This window comes from Carassius gibelio, chromosome A1 (genome assembly GCF_023724105.1).
Source record: "Carassius gibelio isolate Cgi1373 ecotype wild population from Czech Republic chromosome A1, carGib1.2-hapl.c, whole genome shotgun sequence".
Classification (NCBI taxonomy): Eukaryota; Metazoa; Chordata; class Actinopteri; order Cypriniformes; family Cyprinidae; genus Carassius; species Carassius gibelio.
This window is the reverse complement of record NC_068371.1, coordinates 34,875,802-34,899,968: the sequence shown is the minus strand read 5'-3', so window position 1 is coordinate 34,899,968 and position 24,167 is coordinate 34,875,802. Positions and strand designations below refer to the sequence as shown.

Genomic DNA, 24,167 nt, shown 5'->3' with positions numbered 1-24,167 from the left:
ACAGCCTGACAAAATAAGTTCCCGTCCAGTAATCACTATTTGTTTGCTCTGTTATATTCATTAAGGCGGTCAACGTGGATTGATGTGTTTATTTATAACATTGGGTTGAATGGCCTCCATAAGTGAATAAGCCAAAACAATAGTTCATCAGAACCATGTCTGCCGGCTGCCGATTGATTCAAGAGGGGGTCTAATTACATTAGATGCTCATTATCAGGACACTGGAGCCTAACGGATGGACTCTATTGATTGCTGTGCAATTAACGTTAACTCACATAAATAGCTCTGTCAGGGCTGCGGGTGCTCATGTGTGCTTCAAACGGACGCTGGACCTGTAACTCTTCCATCCAGTTGTTCGGCCGATCGGAACCTTGGCGTTCAGCCAGTTAACAATCTAATATTGCTAATGCACATACATTCTCCATTTCAGTTCAGAGAAATGCACCTTGCTTATTTAGGCAAATGCATAATGCACTTTATGGAAAAAAAGATATTAACATGTTGATATTTTTACACCAACATGCAACTTGGAAAGCAATATCGGACTTGCTCACAAATGCATCGGAAATCACAGTTCCATATTTTAAGTTTTTGATGGCATAATGGGAAGGGGCAAGAGGGAATGAGGCCCTAATTCTTAGCACTGAAGGGTAATCTAGATATTCACAGATGAATGACTTTATGTGATGCTATCATATCAAACAGCCTGAAAAAAATGAGCTTCCCAGATCCTCTACAGTGAATCCTGTGCGGCTACAAACTTGTAAATTGCTGGGAAAGTAATGAACAGTGGAGTCCGAAAGTTTTAGGCTACAAAAAAAAAAACAAATTTAAACCTTAAAATAAACAGAAAATGTTAAAAATGAAACATTACAATGAAATGTTCTTTGATGTTTTTTGGAACATTCTCAAATCATGCTGGACAACAATACTAAGAATGTTTTCAAAATTTCTGCTCAAATTATTATTATAATCTCACGCTCGGTCATGCTCGATAACAATAAGTTCCTTATTTCCACTGGTGGTCTCAGACATTTTGATTTGACCAGGGAATATGATCATGAAATGATTTGGATTCCACTCCATCAACTTCTGCAAAATTTTCAACTTTGAAATAGAGGCAAGGCAAGGAATTTTGAAACAAGTGAATCAAACTAGATGGTATTTGGTAAATGTTAATCAGGTTGTCTGTGAGTCAGGAGGCAGTGATTCACCTGTCTTCCACAGCCGTGGCTCCCAGCAGGATGAAATCCTTTTCGATGACATCATAAGCTTCAGCCAGTTTCTTGTCGCGCTCATGCAAACATAGTTTAGCGCTGCTCAGGAGATGGCACGTTTGCTCATACTCCTCATGAGTCAGTTTCTTATAAGCCACACAAAGAGTCCGTAAGCCCTCCTACAGAGGAAAGATTTGAAACAAAAATGTCAGCATTTGTTGTATGCAAAAGTGCATATTGCAAAACATCTAATTTTTTGCTCCATATAAAAAAGAAATACATATTGGTTTAGAATGACCGGGGTGTTACTAAATAATAACACGGTTATCATTTGTTGGCAAATTATCCCTTTGAAATGTAGATTATGAAATGACAAAAATGTAGAAAAGTAGAAAAATTCCCACTAACATTATTTATAAAACACCACTGATAGAACTGTCTTGAAAACAAAGATTCAATTTTGTCTGTCTCTACAGAAACCTTTTTCACTACGGCTACCAGAGTCATGAATCAGCACAGACGCCAATGCAACAAAACCCTTTCTAAAGTGACGTCATCCCTGACCCAGATCTGTGAGTAACACAATGAAGTAACATAGCGCTGTGTTAATCTGTCACATTAGATCCATTCCTCATGTCTGAGACCATAATTATGTAATTTTTTCTGCAAGTGACTTCATATATTTGTCAAGTTTAAGATAATTATATTCATTAGATTATAAAGAGCCAACATTAAAATCACTTCTGGGTGCTACAGAGACATTAAACTAATAACGGTTCCCTCTTATGAAAGCTAATGAGATCAGTGTTGGGCAATAGTGTGAGAACACATAAATAAAAAAACAACAGATACATTGATTTTGCTCTTTGTATTCTACTCTTTAATTTTCAGTGATGTTTAAGGTTCTTTCCTCTTTCAGCTCACTTTGAGGATGACATCCATGCATAAGAAAAGCTGCATAAGCAAACCCATTTGAGAGGAGCTTTTTCCAATCAAGATCTAGGAAGGTGCTTTTGTGGCTTATAAATAGCTCTGCTAAAATAAGAAAGAAGATGGAGATGTTTCCGATTTTTGCTCACCACAGCATTGTGCTCTACTCGCGCTCTGACCTGCTCCACCTTCCCAGAAACCACCCGTGGGAAAATAGAAGAATCTGCACCTTTACAGAACAAGTAGTACTCTCCTAGAACAAACAAACAATTATCAACACAAATAAAGTGTGTTATAAATACAGTTTCTTCAGCTCCACCAGTATGTCATGCTTTCAATATACATTTATATGTAAAGCAATATTTTTATCTAATTCATTCTTAAAGTCAACATGAATTCAAAATAGCCTATTTGTTAGGGATGTTCATTTTAATTGGTAAAAAAATTGACCGATTAATACAATCAGTTAAAACAGTTTAAAAAGTCATTTATTTATTTTCAGTAATTTATCAAAATATTTAAAAAGGTTTGCTGCATTGTTAAAATAGTGAAAATTTAGAGAAAAAAAACATTAATAAGCCTATTAATAAATCGCATTTTATTATTTCATTCAGAAATAGGCCTAATGGCGACGCAAATTGTTTACAAACGTTATAATAAACACTGTAAACATGGCTATGCTATTTTAGTTCTCCTCACTCCACAACAAATCCTTTCAATTAACAGTAGCCTATTTAAAAAAGAACTAGATTAAAAAAATATCCTATAAGAAGTTATAACAACATAAATGACAAGCCAGAATGAATTAATTTAGGCTGAAACTGAAATCAATGTTGGGTCTCTCATTCGACACAAAATCAAATGTTCCATATTTGCGATGTATTTGAATGCCAAATTATTATTTATTATAGCCTACTTCACTCGCGTTACGATATCCACGCAGTGTGTTTTATTATGATAAGGAACAGGCTGCATTGTCAAAGTAGCAAAGCTTAACTGTGTGCATGTGGCACCAGTGCAATCACTTTTTTCCAGTGTTGTGCCTGAACGCGTTCATTGAACGATAGTTCATGAACTCGTTCATATTTTGGGCAACGTGAACTGAACGTGCTGTATTACTGCCTGATGAACGTTACTGTCAACTCGTTCATTCTGGTGTCTGTGAACGGCACGCTATCTCAGGTTAACTTCGTTCAATAGGGTGCCAGATTTCTATAGAGCCTTCCAGGCGAAAACCCGGCTAAAACACACCGTAAACGGGTCTTAATATGTAGCGGAAAAAAAAACACCCAATCTGGCAACACCACCAGTGTCGCACCGTCTGCCGCATGCGTGACGCGTCATCAAAAAAAAAAAGAAAAACGTGGAGGCGACAGCAGCATGTAGCAAAAAGGCGTATGATCATTTAAAATAATTTTATGATGTTTATGACAAGGTCGGTGAGAATGGGAGACAAAGCATTAAAGCAACAATGGGGAAATGCTGTCCCCTCGATGCTAATGTAAACCCTGGTTGGATAAGGATTCAAAATTGGATATGAAGATGAAATCTGACGCATAGCTTCATTGTTAAAACTGATAAAATTATTGCTGACTTTCCCAACACTGCTTTTTTCCCTTCTAACAGTGGAAGCAACTTCTCCTTTCAGTCATAAAGATAATCGTAATTGTAAATGGTTTGACTTTGTGTGCATTCACAACAAAATAAATCTTCGTGAGTAAAATAGGCCTAAAGAAAAATAGGATGCCGCTTTCTGCCGTCTGGTCTCCTTTCACACAGAACAAAAATTAACCGGAACTCTGTGTTTTTCATTAAATTGTCATTTTCGTAATTTATTATACAAGTAAAAATATATTTCTTGTATAGGCCTATTTATTCGCTATATATAGTGTAGCTTTATTATGTTTTTCTCCACTTACAGGAGCGCTGCAGGTGCGTGATGTGATATGAAGATCATGTGAATCCTCATGTTCTTATGTTTGCTGCTTTTTGCGCATGTAAAATGAATCCCCATGAAACAAATATTTGTATTTTTAATGGGACACAGACACTTATCCTTTCTCATTTAACTCAATTCTAATTTAAAATAATCTTGTCGGTTAACGGTTAATAATTGGTTAACGAGCGTCGGTTGTCGGTTAGGAAAAATAACCAAAATGAATATCCCTACTATTTGCTTTGAGATTTTTTTTTCCTGTTCCCCTATGAAATGTATCATAATACGATTGTAAACATTGCTTCATGGTGACTTTAAATTAGCACATTAGTTATACCGTTTGGCTCTCAATGTATTCAAGAATATCCTAATTGCTTTTTATAGATAAGTTATCAGGGCAGTTGTGTGTGACTGAATGTATTCAGGACTCATACAGATGTCTAAATCTTGCTCTCATTTGTATGCTAGTAGCACATTGACCCACTTGCATTAACTGCCCCTTCATTTGGGCACACATAGTGACTCAGACACTTTCATTGGAATGTGTAAGTGTAAGTAAGTGTGCATGTGTGTGTTTACTCGGCAATGCTCTGAGGGCAAAATTATCCTCAGACATTAGCTAAATCCCTTTGGGGATGTTCTCAGATCAAAATCAAAATCATTCATAAATAATGTGAATTAGGGATGTCAAGCTCATAAATTGTATTACAATTATTACATGACATGCAGATGAATTAAATGAATCACAATGAATTGCACATATCAATATTTGCAGAGATCATTCAAATACATTATATTATTGTAAAAAAAATAAAACATTGATTAGACATGACAAAATTGCCTTAGAAGTTAATACATTTGTTTTATTTCCATTTCATTAAAGATAACTCTCAATCAATAAAGAATTAACTTGATTAATAAAATTACTGCAGTATTTTTTAGCACATTTTCAATACTTTATCACATAGTATTGATATAATTTAACATGTTATATATACATAATAATCATAATTAGATTTATATGTCCTCATTTAAATTTCCAAGTAAATATTTGTGTGTGTGTGTGTGTGTGCGTGTGTGTGTGTGCTTACTTAATTTTGGGAAATAATTTGTAGAAGTCAATTAAATCTGACAAGAATAATCTTTTGGGGGGTGTCCATATTTGGAAAAAAGCAAAGTAAATATATTCTACATATATTTTTTATAATGCATAATGTTAGGTGTGGGTTAGGGTTATTTATAACTAACTCTGTATCAGATCAATAGATGTCTATTGAATATCTTCATTTAGATAGCTAAGTAAATGTGTGTGAGTGTGTTCATCCTACCTGAGCTCGATCTTACAATAACACTCATTCTCCTCCTCACTGAATCAAAGTTCAACACCTCCAACAGCTCAAATCTGTGAAGAATAAACACAAATGCACACATAAAGACAATGTTGCAAGTCTTTAGATTTAAAAGGTTAATGGATCTACTATCTGCTACTGATTGGGTCCTTTAGGATACATCTTTATCACAGACAGACAGAATTTTTTATGTGACTCATTTTTGTGTGTGCTGACCCTCATGTTCTCAGCTGTAGGACAGTGTGTAGCTGCACTAATTATGGCTGGTCCTTGTCCTTCAAGGACACACACACACACACACTTAGTCACTCACTCCATCTCCTCAAACAGTGGTCATTTTACAACATTCGCTAAACAGAGGAACTCTACTGCTTCCAACAACATACTGTATAACGGCGAATAACTTTAAAAAACACACAATAACATTAATATGAAACCTGCTGAGTAAATACACAGATGATTACAGATTAGGCTGAGCAAACTGTACCTTTGCTGAGGTTTCTTTCTCACACAGCATGTGGCAAAATACACAGTGTGACAAGAAAATTAAAGCCGCAGTCACCACATGAGGTGTAAACAGCCTGCTAGTGGACTGGTATGAAACTAAAAGCTTGATATATATATATATATATATATATATATATATATATATATATATATATATATATATATAAATATATATATATATATATATATATATATATATAAATATATATATATATATATATATATATATATATATATATATATATATATATATATATATATCAGGAAACAGGTGTGTGTGTGTTTGTGTGTGCATGTCTTCTATTCATTTTTCATTTTTCACTATTACATGTTTCTGTTTATTTTATTATTATTTAAAAACAAATACTATTAGCAATTATTTTAAAAAAACTATTTATTTTAATTTTACCTTTATAAATGTTTTATTTTAATTAAAAATATTATTAAATAATTTATGATAATAATCCATATTTAATACATGTACTTTCATTATTTATTTATTTTCTAACTATACTATAAACTTTTTTTTTTTTTTTTATGTACAAAGTAAGATTGTGGGTAAAACCACTTTCTCAGACTGATAGACCGGCTAACTGTCCAAAAATGCTGCTAGTTTCCTGTTGGTCATTGCGCTCATGCTGTTTTCCAGATGGCTCACCTCTCCATCTCATCCTCTCTGTTGAGGATCTCCATGTGACTGTCCTTCAGACGGAGATAAGTGAAGCCCAACCTGAACAGGTGAGAGAACAGGTAAGCAAACTTAGACTGTTATTGTGATGAAGGGTTAGGGTTAGATATAACAGTATGTACAGCAAAATATAAAAAGGTTTGGACCGTTTTGGCACAAAAATGAAATATACAAATGAAATAAAAAAATTATATAGTGAGAGTGCTATGCCATCCCAAAATAAAACACAGTGTGACAAAACCTGGAGGCTAGAGTATAAATGATTGTCGGTCTGTGTGAGTGTGTGTGTGTATGTATGTATTGCCTTTTCATGCCCTCCACCAGTGCAACCTCATCTGGAGAGGAGGAGATGTAGAAGGAGGTGGATTTGCCCTGATGGATTCCTCTCTTAATGCCATCCACTGTCTCCTCTTCCTTCACCTGGACTGTGTGACAGAGGCACAGTGCACGGAAAAACAGCTCCTCTCGCTCCTGATGAGACACACATATACACGTTTGCACTGAAATCCTGCACACAAAACTAATTCAGCTGTGAATTTGCTCCACAATATTTAAAGCAAAAAGACAGTACAGTACAATATTACATTTATTAATAGTATGTAAGGGCACGAGACAGTTCAAGCATCACACACACACTCTTTCCCTTTACTTAAGAGCGAGTCGTCTCAGTGGAACAGAATCATTCATCTGTTTCCTCACACACCAGAAGAAAGGAAGACAGAGAGACTAACAAAAAGAGATTAAGTGACAGAGACAGGGAGACAAAAGGACAGAGAGAGGCTATCTGTGTCTAACTCTGAACAAAATGCAGTCAATACTCATGTATCCAGTAAATATTTGGATACTTTTGATATAAGCAGGCATTCAAAATCTCAACAGTGAACTCTGATATTTCACATTATTATGCACATATCATTCATACAGAAACTATTTTTGAATGGACAAACTTTTTTCTAAAATTTATCGTAAAATAAGTTATTCCGAATAATCACATTCAAAAACAACTGACGAGATTTCACGGGAAATTTAACAAGTTAACGATTTCTTTAATAGATGCTTTAGCTAATCTGCTAAATTAATGTGTCACGTAGCTCTAAGCTCATTTATCAAAGATAAAATTAGAATCCATCCATCATTCTACCCATCCACGGCTAAAATATTCATGCAAAAACTTGCCTTTGTGATGATATGATTTATCTGTGCAGCTCATAATAACACTTTCATTCTCTCATTGACCAAAAGGTTTTAATTATAGCTTCTTTATCTTCTTTTATCAAATGTATCCAGTGGCCCAAAATCTATCTAGAGACTTAAGTCAGACTTAATAATGATGAATGTCATAGTATTAGACAAAAAACATGAATTTATCAATTATTTTGAAAAAAGATGAGGGAACTTACATATAATAAATAAGTGTTTTCTATTTGAACATATTTTAAGATGTAATTTATTAATGTGATGATAAAGCTGAATATTAAGCATCATTACTCCAGTCTTCAGTGTCAGAGGAGCTGCTAAATAATTTTGTGAAGACCATGATACATTTTTTTTTCTCAAAATCAAAGGGATTGTAGTTATTTGAAATAGAAGACATTTGTGGGATTATAAAATTATTTCCTGTCACTGACCCCAAATCATAATATATGATAGCGGTTATGGAAATACAAAAAACAAGCTGACCTTTCCATCTATACCCGGAGAGGAGTCGATCATGTCCATTTCTGCAGCTCCAGGTAAGATCTGCCCGTTACAGATGGCATGTGGCACATAAACATGCCCATCCACACAACACTCCCTCAACTCCATGTTATTTTCTGTCAAAGTGCCAGTCTTGTCTGTGAAGACATATTCCACCTGTGATAGAAAAAGAAGAGAGACAGTGAACCAGTAATAACCCAGGGAGCAGTTTTGGAGTGGCATGAAAGGGTTTCCTACCTGTCCAAGTTCTTCATTAAGATCTGAGGTATTGACAAGCGGCCTCTCTCCGATCTCCTCATCAAACATGTCATCATCCCACAGGATGAAGTACGAGCCAAGGAACTTCTGCATCTCCACAGTCACATACATGGACACGGGAATGATGTAGTTGAACAGAACCATGAAGGCGAGGAAATCTGTGAATGCCCGGATTAACTTAAGGGGAAAAATGCAGAGAAGTCAATAGTGTGAGTTTGTGCAATTGTTTTAATTTGATTGTATTAATGATATAATATGACAGCATAAAATATAGTTTGGAATAATTATAACTTAAAATAGCTGATTTCCATTTTAATATATTTTAAAACATTATTATTATTATTATTATTATTATTATTATTATTATAAAGTAATTATTCCTGTGATGCAAAGCTGAATTCACATTCAGTGGCTCATAATTCTTTTAGAAAATAATGGGTCCTGTAATACACCCGGTGCAATGCTACGCAAGGCCCAGCGCAGCGCAAGTGTGTTTGCTAGTTTCAGTCCGGCGCCACGTCGTTTAATTAGCAAATGCATTTGCACTCATTTTTGTGCCCATGGGCGTGCTGGTCTAAAAAAAGAAGTGCGTTCAGGCACATTGCTGCACACAAATATGCCAGATATTAAAAATTAAAGCATTGCAATGCATAAGATTTTTTTTGTAGGCTAAATATATATATATATATATGCCTACATGACATAATGGATAGTCATCGCATGTATCAGAATAAGGCTATCTATTTTCACGCACACGAGGCAGCTCCGTTTCATCTCAGAGACACGTTCTGTCTTTGCGCTTGCCAAATTCCGCCATGTAAATAGCAAATCCATCATGGCACGAGCGCAACTGGCTCTTAAAGGGAATGGAAGATTAAACTTTGATTGGTTTATTGCATGTTACGCCCAAAAAATACCCATTACCCATATAAATATTTAATAAAAAAGTTTTCCACTCAACAGAATTTGTCACTCTGAAAAAGCTAAATTACTTGTTCATTTTGAATAATACATTTTTTATAAAGTAAAACAATACATATAAACCAAATATAAAAGTAATAATACATTATAAAAAATTCAATGTAAAAAAAATTATACAAAATGTAATATAATAAATAAATAAATAAATAAACTATTATAATAATAAGCCTTGTTTTATAGCACGTACTACATGCCGTTGCCTCTCAGTCTCAGTTTTCTGGTTGTACCAGGGCTCATCTCGGTTAGGGTTGGCCTGCCAGACATACTTCAGGACAGTATTGATCAGAGCTTTACTGATCAGAATGCAGAGGTACACGATCAGGTAGGCGTTCATAGACCTGCAGGACAAAAAGTGATTAAATGATCCCAGACTGAGCATAATCATTTTTGGACCTAATGGCAAAGACACGTATCATACATCAGGATGACAAGATCTAACCGCAGTAACTTTCCCTGAGGGTCTGTGAGATTAATCACTCGTGTCCTTTTTCAGAAAAAAAAAGATGTATTTTGTCCGAATGGCATCTATAATATAAAATCAAAGTAAAAAATTTTTTTTTATAAATCTACATTAATTTGATTGAAGAAGTCAGTGTTATCTGACTCTGAAAGCATTTTTTCGTAAAGGCTGCATCTATCTGTCTGACAGAATTCTCAGCGAGACACGTGAGTGCAACTTGATACAATTTGTGACATCAAATACAGAAGCCCGCAATTTGCTTTACAAACAGCACACTAAATGCATTACCCTGTACATGCTGACAGCAAAGTAAACTGATCGAAAGCCTATCACCGTGTCTTACTTTTCAACAGCGGAGCGTTTCTGAGACTTGGACTGGTAGTTGAGGGCCATCTTGGTTTCCATACCCGTATAGACGGCCACAGCTAGAGAAACAAGACAGGACAAAGAGTATTTTGAGATTATAATTCTCTTTACAGCCTCTTTGATGCTTTGATAACGTAAAAGCCATTGTTACATAACTGAGCTCTTTTTGTTCTACTGTACGGTGCCATTATGTCACAATGGTTCCACTGTAACATAGTTAAACATTTTTAGAGTTTGCCCTGCTCTGAAAATCTTCATGTGTATAATGTGACATTCATCTCTCGCTCTTGAAATTAAGAACTTCTTTCAGATCTCACAAGCCTCAGTGACTCATTTAATTACAGTGGGAACAGAGTGACAGAACGACTCAATCAGCAACTCTCCTCTCTCCTTCTCCTGCCCTTCCTATTGCCTCCAAAAAAATCACATAAGCATTGTACCAGGTTATAGTGATGGATCTTAGCATCATTGACATCAGTACCGTTAGACTGAGCTCTAAAATGGACTGCAAATATAAATAATGTGTATGTGCATGAATGAAATGAAATCATGAAGTGTTGTTATTTATTACCATGTATGTATTCTGTGTTTTTCAGTGTGGCTCCACGCAGCAGCAAGTTCTCAGAACCCAGGGGTCTAAAATAATCAAACAGATCAAATGCAGCATTACAAACATGAAAGAATTATGCTCACATCTTTTTACAGTGTGTACCATATGTATTCTACTGCAGATTCATCTGTCACACTGCAGGACTATTTTAAAGGGATTATGAACTGCCTTTGCTTTTTATTTTGCACTGTTCTCTATGGTCCACTTATTATGATTTTTACATCAAGATTTTTAACCTCCCTCATTGGAACGCTCTGTTTGAATAGGCATGGTGGATTATAGCCTCAGAAGTAAACGCCCACTGTTATGATTGGCTAACAGTTGTGTGTGTTTGCCAGCTGCCTCCTTCACAGATGGATGCTGCTGTGATTAAAAATGCACAAATACTCAATACATATCAAACGATCTGTCATTTTTGGTAAGAATCAGGATTGAATGAGAGGCTTGTTCTATGTAAATGATAAAGTATCCCTCCTGAATTCAATCTTGCACACACTGGCCTTCACACTTAATTAAGAGTCAATTTCCTGAGCATAGATTTACCTTGCGATGGGCTCATTTCGATCCAAATAAATATTGATGCGTCCCACAAATCTACAGCAGAAGAGGAGGAAAAGAAGAAATTAATGTCTAGTTTGGGCTCTATATCAATGTTTGAGTGTGTGTGTGTGTGGTTAAGTGGGAACTCTGGAGTGTGTGGCATGCTGTTGTGCCAGTCCAACCATAGTTGTATGCATAGTGAGTGTTTGTAAGAGAATGCAATTTTTTATGTGTTTGCTGCTGATATACGTGTGTATCACTCACTTGTACAGGTCTGGCTGGGGTTGTTCGCATTCTATCGTGGCTTGCAGTGTTTCCACCTCCTCTGCTGTGTTGAATGCCTTTGTGTCCTGAACTGCATAATAGGTCTTTGTATAGAGAGGAGAGCACAAGAGAAACCTAGTAGGCATTCCAAGGTCAAAAACTCTCACACACACATTTCTACTCCCTCCCATCTAATAAGAATTACTGCCTGTGTGGTATATAGTCCAGCCAAGACATTTCTATCACAACATAACAGTTTAGAATAAACCCCTAATGTGAGCTTTTAGGAATACTAACAGTAATATTTGCCCTTCTATAAAATGACCAATCACCTTATGGCTGGACTCTCCATCTAAGCTGGCTGTCGTGACAAAACATGTTCCATCTTCTCTACTGGTGGAGAGCAGTATGAGGTCACAAGGAAACGTCTCATTCTCCTTCACCTGGACAATATTACCCACCTGAAAGGTTGAAGGACAAGAAAGGGTCAAATTCAACATATGCAGTAACTGTTTGTATCAAAATAACAACCTGAAGAAACCAAAAGTGAGAATATTGTATATTGTTTCGTAGTTTTATAAGTAGGAAAAAGTTAGTTAAAATGTCTCTTGGTTTATAAAAATAATAATAATCATCTTCATAAATCTACATAAATGAAAATCCTGATCCTGGTAGCTGTTCCTGCTGGCCATTCTGCATGTGTTGTGTAACGGATTACACATGCTGACAGGATTATCAGTAGGAAAAGCTATAATGGTAAGTATTCAAGCACATTCTCTCTTTATCATCAAAGCTTCCAGTGTTTTTCACTGGGCTTTTTAAAGTTTTATATAAAATGCTATATTCTATATTGAAAGACTGAGAGAGCAATCATTTCAAAATTAAATAACAGAAGATTCCCAGTGCATTGTGGGTCATGTGTGCACACTTTCATTCTGCTTGTTGACATATCAACATTCTGTTTCTAAACATCATCTGGCTGTGTATGCATAAAAAACAAATTCTTACATAAAAAAACTTATTTTATTTATTTCTCTAAGAATAGTAACAATAAGAATAAAAAAAAAACATTTTCAGAACTGAAGTACGGAGCCCCGCACATGACACGCAGGAAAAAATATAAGGCTAAATAGTGTGCACGATTTACTAATTCGTTGCCTCAATGTACTAAAATGTGCACACGATTACTATACCGTTCCCTCGATTTTCTATTTTGTTCCCTTGATTTACTATTGCGTTCACTCGATTTATAAATTTTGCGCACGATTAGGGGTGTGCCGGTTTCAGAATTGGTGATGATGGTTATGACGTGAGTCAAATGTGACGGTTCATAACATAACCGTCGGGGGAGGGGGGGTGGGGGGTTCAAGTCAATTGGTTGTTCTTGGAGATAGCGGGTTAACTCTGTGTCAGCGCGCGCTCTGATCAGTAAAGGGGCAGAGATTTCAGACCTCCGTTTATTAAGGAGATCTGTCACAAAACTCATCATCCGCGCCAACGTTTTTTGATCAAATTTCAAAGCCGCACCCACCCGCCATCCGCTGATTGTTTTGGGGTCTATGTCGATGCAATGCTTTGCTGATGCGAGCCGCAAAAAAAAGCCATTGCCATTTGCCCATTAGCTCCGCCCACTACCGGAGAAACTGGTATGTCTTCTGCTTGTTCGAAAATGAATATGAATAATTCTAAATTAAATCCATTATTTTGACAGGAGAAGACAACAAAGAATAGTTTACATATAGCGTGTTGTTTAAGCGTGGTAAGACTCTCGCTCTCTCTCTCTTTGCATGTGTGAGAAACAGCGCTATCAGTAAAGTGACAGTGAGTCGTGCGCCTTCACAAAGAGTTTACAGAGTGTCAAATACAGGTGCGCTGTGTGTCCATTGAGATGAGCTGAAAAGTTCAGATCGCTTGAAGGAGAGAGAACTCCGAAGCTCAGATGCTGAAATTAATGCAAGCGTCATGCGCTTCAGTCTATGTAGTAAACAAACCTGCACGTCTCTGCCATTCATTAATTCACACAGAGACGCGCAGAACACGGTTTTATATTTTAAAAAACTTTTGCGGCTTAACATTTACAGATACTGGTCCATATGGAGATTTGATTTGATTATTTTATGCTAACTTTGGCAAATTCCATGACTGTCCATATTAAAATGCAAGTTTCATTTTCATGACTGGATTTTGAGATTCCGTCCTCGTTTTTTGCTTCATGGAAATCATAGAGCAAATTTCAAAGCCGCACCCGCCCGCCATCCGCTGCTTGTTTTGCGGTCTATGGCGATGCAATGCTGTGCTGATGCGAGCCGCAAAAAAAAAGCCATTGTCTGATCTAGAAAGGATGCAGCAAAGATATTTAATGCTAAAGTATGAGGCATAGGCCTACGCTGAGTTTCATTTACGATGAGATGTGCTCTAGGTCACAGTGCAGTGCAAGTGAACGCGGCGCGCTGGTGCTTCCATGTCACGGTTATCATTGTCTGCTTTATTTGCTTTTTATTTAATAAAATACATGCAATTGGTTGATGAAACATTTATTAAAATTAAGATAAAATTTGTACAAAACGAAATTCATTTTTAAGAAAGGTTTTCTACAAAGCAAAATTTAATGAAGTGGTAAATATCATGTCTGACGATTTACAAAACTTCATTAAGTGGTAAAAAACATGTCTCCCGATATATTGCGCATCTTATGATCCTATCTAAAAAATGAAAATAATTTTTGATAAAAAAAAATATTTTAATGACACAGTTTTGGCAGTTATAGAGTTCTAATGACGGTGTTCAACTATAACCGCCGGTCTTACGGTTATATACTAACCGTCACACCCCTACGCACGATTTACTAATTCGTTCCCTCAATGTACTAAAACGTGCACACAATTACTATAGCGTTCCCTCAATTTATTAATTAGTTCCGTTGATTTACTATTGCGTTCACTCGATTTATAAATTGTGCACATGATTAACTAATTCGTTCCCTCAATGTACTAAAACGTGCACACGATTACTATAGCGTTCCCTCAATTTATTAATTAGTTCCGTTGATTTACTATTGCGTTCACTCGATTTATAAATTGTGCGCATGATTTACTAATTCATTCCCTCGATTTGCTAAATCGTGCACGGGATTACTATAGCGTTCCCTCAATTTGTTAATTAGTTCCCTCAATTTACTATTGTGTTTACTCGATTTATAAATTGTGCACACGATTTATAAATTCACATAGCAAATCGAGCGAACGCAATAGTAAACTGAGGGAATGCAATAGTAATCGCGTGCACGTTTTAGTAAATTGAGGGAACGAATTAGTAAATTGTGTGCACAATTTTTTCTTGCATGTCATGTGCGGGGCTCCGTACTGAAGTGTATATTTTTTCGCATTAAAATTATTTCAGCTATGCCAGGTTCATTTGCATAGATATTAAGCCATTTAAAAGTTGATTTCCAAAATCAGAATTTTTCAATGAAACCTTTTTTTTTTTTTTTTTTAAATCCATGTGGTGGTGCTAATGGCACAATTCACTAATCTATATGTTGTCAGCTCCAGATTTTACACTCATTCTATGTGCTCCCGCACCTGTAGCTTTTGACTCTGTTTGCGTTCAACTTTGCCATCCTGGATGACATGGACTGGACACTGGTTTACAGCATTGTCCGCTTTGTGCCTGATCCAGTCCTCATAGCCCTGCAGAGATTTAGAGGTACAACCAGTGAAGGAGTGACTTTACAATAATGACACCTACTAGAGAGGAAAGTTAGCGGTCTTTTCTCACCTGTTTAATGGCTGTGACAGTGATGACAAAGAAAAGAGGCAGACCGCTGGTCATAGGACTGGTAGGTGTGTCAATGATCAGCTACAGAGAAAGATCACACATCATGCTGTCACAGAAAGGTCAGCTCATGCTAATAGGACAATTTCCATAAGCGACACCATCACAAACCTGCACTAGAAAGATGATCAGAAAATAGAAATTGGCGATTCTTCTGAACTGTTCAAAGAGATTCTTCGGTATGAAATTCCAGAAAGTATACTGTGGAGGAAAAGAGATATATGTTAAACAAAACAAAACTTTATCTTTAAAACAAGCAAAAATGGGCCAATGCTGTAAGAAAAATAAACATAATTTCAAATACATATTCTAATGCAAATACAGCTATTATCTTACATAATTTTACATCTCAGGTTGTTTTAAATGTTAATTTTTTTTTTATATTTAACACATTAAACTAATATATATATATAATAAATAATAAAAAAAATGGCAATTGTGCCAGCCATGGTGATAGAAGATCACCCGACCATATGTTATGATTATGTTTTCTGTTTATTTTGTAATAATGATCGGCTGACTGTACATTATCCCTTAGGTATTGTTTTTGGTTCAGATAGCTGTTTGGCCGTGGAACACATCTGACCTTTGAGGAGACGATTCTGTTATCAGGAAATCTCTGTATAATGTACGCTTCTGTTCCTGGTGGAGGCACTTTATTTCCAATATAAACGGTCCTGCTGTCCACCCAGCTCTCCTCCCCTGTACACTGAAACAAAGAGACAGAGAGAATGGATTATTCATTTATTCATAGATATTCATGCATCATCCATCCAATGTGACTGCTTTTTGTTTGAGAACACACTCGTTTATCAGTACTGACACGGTCGGCCGGCCGGCCTGCCTGGAGTTCACAGGTCAGATCCACCCACTTGAGAAAACAGGTGCACAAATGAGGAACCAGCTTTGAGCTACAAATATAGAGTTTGCTCTGATGAGAAAGAGAACAGATGCAGAACTTATGGTTCCTGTCATGCTTGATTTGAGGCAGAGGAACATAGTTTCATAACAAAGAACAAGAGAGAAAGACAGAGAGAGCTGCCAAGGTGCTAAGGTGGTTGCTAGGTGGTAGTCAGTATGATATTCTAGTCTCTAGATATGACTTATATATAACTCTATATGATATATATATATATACAATAAGCTACCAACTGAGCTACACGAAACGCAAATCTGAGTGCAAATAAAAGAGTACAAAAAATTAATATGAAAACGACCTTTTGCCGATATTTCAGTGATTTGGACAAACGACCTATATGAGCGTATTGGTTGGAGGACAGGTCGGAAATGCTAGAATAGTGATTATAATAAGCAGCACTAATGGCAATATGACTGATAGAGAGGATGCCCACTGCTACTGTCTTTTGCATTCATTTCCCATACTACATTAAGTAAAAGCAAAAAGCGGAACACTATGTGGCAATAAAACCAACAGCGTAAAATATTCATCCTACCAGTTCTGCACATTTCTCTCTTCATTTTTTGGTACTAAAACTTCACTCAGCGTCTGGTATTCTGAAGCATCTGCTCTTGCTACTGCTGCTGACTTCACACCAGCTTTAATAGGTTTAGATTATGCAAGGAAAGCTGATCTGAGATCAGGGTGAAGGGAGTCACCTTACACCATGTGTCTTTACATTCCAGCACTACAAGTAAACTTTCTGTAACCGCAGTGAGTGTCGACAACCGTGACGCCATTGTCTGCTGTAGGGCTCCAGCTCCGCCTTTCCCTCTCCATCAGGGTGGGATTAAATCCGTGCCAAGCCTCTTAAGCGCTTACGTAAGATGAAAAATATGAGCTATTACCACTTCAAAGAAAGCCTGTATCTACTAGCACTGCATGCAACAGGACATGCATGCAGATATCTGTCATAAAAAAAGAACATTGAGAACATGTTGAATGTTCTTGTATTTGGTATTAAGTGTTAAGGTTTTAGCAGGAATTAATTAGGAAAACAAAATCTAAATAATAAGAAAATCTACTTTAAAGTTGTCCAAATGAAGCTCTTAGCTATGCATATCAAAAATTAAGTTTTGATATATTTACGGTAGGAAATTTACTAAATATCTTAATTGAACATGATCTTTACCTAATATCCTAATGACTTTTGGCATAAAAGGAAGATCTATAATTTTTTGACCCATTGCTTGTTTTTTTTTTTTTTTTTTTTTTTTTGGCTATTTCTTTTAAAAAAAAATACCCTAGCGACCAGACTGGTTTTGTTGTCCAGGGTCACATATGAGGTCTTGGTCAACTGTTGACAACATAAATTAGGCTATACTTATTAAATCCAAGACTTACGCCATAGACCACAGCAATGTCAAATTCTCTGCATCACCTTGTTCATCATGGAAAATACTAGGATACCCACAGGAAATCAGTCTGAAGTTTCTCTTTGTGATTCATGCATCTCTATGCCTGTGTGTATTTGTGTGTGTCTGTGTGTGATTTTGTCCTTGCAGAGAGCTCAGACACAAATTACTCAAAATGACTTTCAGCTACCTGAAAATGACAACACACATTCAAAAGAAAACAAATTCTAGGATAAATCACACAAAACACTTTCACACACAAACACACACACACAACTGAAAAGGAAGCATAGTTTAGAGAATAATTCGATTTTTTAATAGTGACATTATTTTCATGACAATTAAGCACATTTTTACATTATTATTTTATTATTAATATAATATTTAAATTAAAAGTATTTATAAAAGAAATAAAAGTAGCTATGGTCATGCTGATTCAGAAAGTTTGCTTAATTTTCAATAAAAAATTACAATGTAGAAATTTTTTTTTTTTGCATTTAATACAAAAGAATGCATTTCATCAAAATATGATGAATTGTTTGGGGGGTAATGTGCCCCTATCATTCCTTTCAAGATTCACCCTCAAATATGGGGCTGCTTAACAGAATGTGCTAGAAAATTGTTAAAATTAGTCAATAATAATTCCAGTAATGTGACATATTCAGTGTGCTCAGTGAGAAAATTCCACTATAAACAGACTTAAACCATACAAAGAAATCTTCTGATTTCCTTTTACTCTCTGTGTTTACTCTGTGTTAGAGAGCGGGCTTTTAGCAGACGGCACTGAGCAGCTGGTCAAAGGCTCAGTGAACCCGAGCCCCATAATCACACCTAATCCACTGCACTAAAACACACACACACACACAACAGACAGACCAACACACACAATGAATGAGCCTGTTCTGTGTTCTTCTAGGCACCTGATGGATCTGGGATGACCAATATAAACCCAACATCCACCAAACCAGCTAGCTAGCTAACACTAGTTAGCTAACATCGAAAACAAAGAGTTTAATCATGGATGAATCATGGTATATTTACTGTTGTCGGAACAGTTTACCCTTAATATAGTTTTTATTTACTCACCCTCTTGTTGTTTTTAAACTAGCCTATATGCTGGTATTTTTCCCCCATTTAACACAAACTAAGAAATGTTACGCTTCATTTACATAGAAAAAAATAACAGCATGTAAGTTCAGAATGACATGAGGGCAAGTAAATGATGACAAATGTTATTTTAGGGTGAAGTATTTGCTTGAACTAAGATGGTCTGTTCCCTTATGAAACAAAAATATATTGCAGTATATTGGAAAATATCATGTAATATATTAGCATATATTCTTATATATATTTATTTTTTTCCAATATATTGCAATATATTGAAAGCGGCAATCATTTGTATATTTTGCAATATATTATATAATATATGTATCATCAATATATTATTAAATCTATTCAAAAATATAAAATATTAGAAAATAAAAAGGGAAAATAATATATTACAATATATCACAATATATTTTAAGAAATATATTGGTAAATATATTTTCCTTTCGTAAGGGTTCTGAATAATAAGAGAAATCAGACCAAAATCACTGCTTAAGCTCCCATGAAAACCAAGTACACAAGCTCATCATAACCACAAAGCAAGCAGTCGCACAGGAATGAGAGGTCTGGTTACTAGTTACCCTACACACACACACACTATCACCAACTGTTCATGCATACAACGGCTAAAAATTCCTCCAGGTGTGGCTGCTCAGTGCTGATCCAGGTACAGCTGTGCCTGCTCATGAAAACAAATATATTGTGATGACATACTTCAGGATACAAATTAAGTGGCAAAAACTGATCCTAGATCAGCACTTTCCGCACCACCACAGGTCATAAAGACTGAAACATGATGCTCTACATGACGAAATTCCAGTCGTGAACTTTCTAGCTAATGATAGTTTGATATTTTTCAATCAAACCAAAGACAGCAAACAGTATATGGATGTAAGAGGGCACATCCAAATATATGCAGGTAGGAAAGCACATCCAAACCAGTCAAGTTGTATGCATCCTTCATTTTCCATTATATCTTTCTGTGTTTTAAATGTGCATTTATTAGTTTTTTTTTTTCCACTATTCCACTTCTTAGAAGAAATTAAATATTTTTTATTATTGTTTTACATACATTTGTATATTGTATATTTGTACATTTGTATATTGTTTTATTATTATTTGCGAAGTATTGTACTGCCTATAAATTATGCTGATTTAAATAAAATGTAGTTCATTTTATTAATAATGGTGTAAATTAGGGCTGTCACTTTTGTGAAAAAATCATTTTCGATTTTTAAGACATAAATGTTCATTGAATTGATTGTAAAATCGATTTTCCATGTCTAAAAAAAAGACGTTTACTTTTTCAACGTCAAATAACGGACAAACGTAAAGAGAGTGCTGGAAACGCACAAGTCAGCAATATTTCTTATTTATTGGCATGAAGTTTCGAGCAGAATAACAAAGAGAAACTTATTATGTGCAGAAATTTATGTGCAGAGGGATGGCTGCCATAACAAAAGAAAAACATCAGTGCAGGCTTCAACCCGGCTGCATTTATGATTTAGTCAATTCAAAAATCTCCAAGATTATTTTAAATAATGATTCAATCCATTTTAAACAACTGTTAAAAAAAATGAAACTTTAAATAGACTTTTTTTTCCCTTTTTTTTCCTTGAACGTAACCGACACCATTACAAATTTACTGGACAGGAAAACAAGTCGATCAACATTCTCGGGTCCAGAACAGAGTGTTTTTTGGCTGATTTAGGACGTGCATCCTCTGTAGTTCAGACTTTGTGCGTTCAACTCGGGAGGGTGATGTCCGCGATGACGCAAATCTGGTAAATCTGCTAACAGCGGCGTCCTTGATAACATGTCAGCTCGCTTTGGCTACTGCAATTTTCCTTTCTGTATATTTACAATAAAACGAAATAGGATATCAAATACCACTGCCTCCTTTCGTTTTCATTTAAACATAATAACAGCTGCAGAAATGTTCTTAGTTCAGGGATATATATATATATATTACATTTATTATATATTACATATTACATATACACATTTTTAAATAAATGTATAAATAAACCACAGATTTGAGTTTTAAACAACTACATTCTCACCTGAAATACTTTTAAAATTACATTTCATGACACAATAACACTAATATTTTGAAAAATGATCCGAATAAATGGTGGTTGAACCCAAACAATGCTGCGTGAACTCAACCAATCAGCGTGTTTAGCGCCCAAGTCCCGCTTCTGAAAGTTCCGGAACTTTGAAAAGTACCACCTCTCCAGCAGGGACTTTCTGAGGGGCATTTTTTTACCCGGAACTTTATTCAGTTCCTGGTTCCTGCGGTGGAAACACACCGAGTACCAGGCCAAAGTCCCTACTTCCTGGGTAAAGTTCCTGCGGTGGAAACGCGGCATAGGTTCTCGAAAAAGGCAATCCGGTAAAATAGCACCCAGTTCCTGCGTTGCGAAAATGCCTAAAAGTGGGAAGTTCTGGTAATATGAAAAGGTTCCTGCGCTCCGAAAGGCCCTATTATTCACTCTCGTTCTCTTAATCTCGCCATACCAGCATTTCCATGACCCCTTCTCAACCTGAGTAATGGGTGAAACCTGTAAACCCTGACCTCCTGCCCAAGTATCTCTGTCTGTGCTTTTGTTTGGTCACATGGGTGTCGACTTACCATCCAAAAGTCCTGTTTTTCAGTACAACTCATGAGAAAGAAAAAAAAACTGAAGAAACAAAAGGAGAACAGAGAAGGGGGGACTCCCTTGAGCAAAAATAAACAATTGCTGTTTACAAAAAGGAAATGTACTATCAACAGAAAAAAAAACATAAGTGTTTAAGGACATTCTATATTTTTCAGCGATAATTGGAGCCTTGAGGGTTTTAAAAGGACCAACATCCACTGACTTTCTTTTCTAAACAAAGGGGGACAACATTTGTTTGCATTTTATAAAATCTGTGGGAGGACTGTAATTTCGCCTCCTCCTCTCTCCCTCTTCCTTTCTTTCTCATTCTACATGAAGGCAACCTGTTGTCTTAACCAAATGCCTGAAATAAACACCCACACACACACTGTGCCTGGTAGACATTTCACTCTACCCTAGACACACACTTAGAAACTTTCTATCACATACAAACACAAGTACACAATCTCACACCTCCGCTCCACAGGGGAAAACATGCCCTTTCAGGAAAATAACAGCATAAAGATCTTTTCATAGATGTAACTGGCCGGTAAGAAGGAGGAAAATGACTATAATTGCATCTTTAAGGCTGTGCTGACTTTTTGTTAATGCCAACCTGACAAAATCATCAAAACCAACAAACATCAAATATTATGCAAAATACTACTAAATTAGTCGCGCTAGGCAGACTTTTGAAAAGCCAGACCATTTTGCATCTTATTTGATTTACACATAATTTTAAAGGGATATTTCACTCAAAAATAAAATAATTTACTTATCTTTTAAACACATATCAATCCAAACTTATATCACTTTCTTTTTGAGTGGAACACAATTACCATTCAAATGTTTGGGGTTGTTAAGATTTATTTACGTTTATGAAAAAAGTTCCTTATCTATAACTGCATTTATTAGATCAAAAATATAGCAAAAACAGTAATAATGTGAATTATTACTACAATTTAAAATAACTGTGTTCTTTTATCATCCATTACTCCAGTCTTCAGTGTCACGTGATCCTTAAGAAATTACTTAATTTGGTGCTTCGAAATCACAAACTGCCCACTTAGACAAGAAGAGGATGTCTTAACGTTTGGCTTACATTACATTAGGGGCCTGTAAATCTGAAATCGATGCCTACTTAAACAGAATTGCATGCCATAAAGTAGCTAATTAGAAATAGACTGATTTGTCCTCCTCAGACCGAAGGAAACACTATTTTTGTACAGTATAAATGTATAGAGTATAAATTATACAGTATAATTGTTAAGAATATATTGTGGTAGATATATTTTCTTAAAATGAATTTATAAATATTCATCTTCAGGATGCTTTGAGGCTCTGAGAGCAGGTGGTTCAGATAGATGTTAGGTCTTAGACTAGCAGACAGCTGGTGAAGCATCTTATTTATAACAGATTAACTGTACGGCTAAGATGCATGCTGATGCTAAGGGTGAGCTGCTCATAGAAACATCATGACTGAATATTCCATTACATCCTACTCTGACCGACAGAGCACAGAGCAGAAAATCTGTCAAATTACATTCTCGCAAACTTTTCAATTAATCAGAAAGACACTAAACCAATAGAGGGTGTTTATCACTGATTAGAGCACTAATAATAGAGCAGAGAAAATATTAATGCATTCTTAAGTCTGATTAATGTGCATTAATGGATATTTTCTTGCTTGCTTGCGTTAAAGTAAATATATGCTAAATAAATGCATGTATTACAGACCTTTTATACAGAAAGCAAGTCAGCAAATGTGTTTCTAAGCACCAATGCAGCAAACACTGTGGTATATATGGTATATTATATCCATACCATATAAAAAAGCAAAGCAAGCATTAAGTGAGACTAAAAGCTTAATATTCATCTTGCATTTAAGGACAATAAACCACAGTAGTTCATTGCCACTAAGTACTGTTAAAGAGGAGATCACTGAAAGTGATTCTGCCATTGATTTGATTTTAGCTTTTAAATATGTCTGGATTGAATAGTGCATTAAAGAGTTGTCTGAGTATGATCACTTTAAACCTAATATTTCTGATCTGTTTAGTAAAATCAGTTATTGGATTGCTCAACAAGGATGTAATGTGTTTTTTTTATTGTGGTATAAGCTCAGGGTTGGTATCCAGGGGGTGTCTGGTTCGAATCCCTTAAGGATTGGACACTTAACCCCTGGTTGCACCAGTGGTACTGTCACTTAGTAAGACAGTAATAATGTCTTCTGAATTAATACTCACTGGAACTATTATTTCTACATAAAAGAAATCCACATAAACGAAAAATCAATGGAGTGTTTTTTCAGTGTTTTTTTTTTCTTTTCACTGGGCTCATTACTTTTGTCTAAAGAATTATAAGCACATCATTTAAGTCTGAATTCTTCTATCATGGGGAAGTATTACATTCATGTATAAATGGAAAAAAATCACACCTTCATAGTAACACTTGTGTATTTCACGCT

General features: G+C 35.7%; 1 protein-coding gene across 2 annotated transcripts in view; it reads right to left on the bottom strand.

Moving 5' to 3' along the window:
* The window catches only part of LOC128018633 (phospholipid-transporting ATPase IH), a 58,673-nt gene that overhangs the window by 17,935 nt on the left and 16,571 nt on the right, over nucleotides 1-24,167 (bottom strand). For both annotated transcript variants that reach the window (XM_052604259.1, XM_052604268.1), the window contains exons 2-18: nucleotides 16,225-16,347; nucleotides 15,750-15,839; nucleotides 15,582-15,662; nucleotides 15,386-15,493; nucleotides 12,137-12,265; nucleotides 11,805-11,908; nucleotides 11,544-11,594; nucleotides 10,962-11,026; nucleotides 10,368-10,449; nucleotides 9,752-9,902; nucleotides 8,563-8,760; nucleotides 8,308-8,481; nucleotides 6,932-7,098; nucleotides 6,598-6,669; nucleotides 5,412-5,485; nucleotides 2,297-2,400; nucleotides 1,215-1,396 (exon numbers count right to left, since the gene is read on the bottom strand). In XM_052604259.1, coding sequence (XP_052460219.1) covers nucleotides 1,215-1,396; nucleotides 2,297-2,400; nucleotides 5,412-5,485; nucleotides 6,598-6,669; nucleotides 6,932-7,098; nucleotides 8,308-8,481; nucleotides 8,563-8,760; nucleotides 9,752-9,902; nucleotides 10,368-10,449; nucleotides 10,962-11,026; nucleotides 11,544-11,594; nucleotides 11,805-11,908; nucleotides 12,137-12,265; nucleotides 15,386-15,493; nucleotides 15,582-15,662; nucleotides 15,750-15,839; nucleotides 16,225-16,347 — 1,955 coding nt within the window. The remainder of the gene's footprint in view (nucleotides 1-1,214; nucleotides 1,397-2,296; nucleotides 2,401-5,411; nucleotides 5,486-6,597; nucleotides 6,670-6,931; nucleotides 7,099-8,307; nucleotides 8,482-8,562; nucleotides 8,761-9,751; nucleotides 9,903-10,367; nucleotides 10,450-10,961; nucleotides 11,027-11,543; nucleotides 11,595-11,804; nucleotides 11,909-12,136; nucleotides 12,266-15,385; nucleotides 15,494-15,581; nucleotides 15,663-15,749; nucleotides 15,840-16,224; nucleotides 16,348-24,167) is intronic.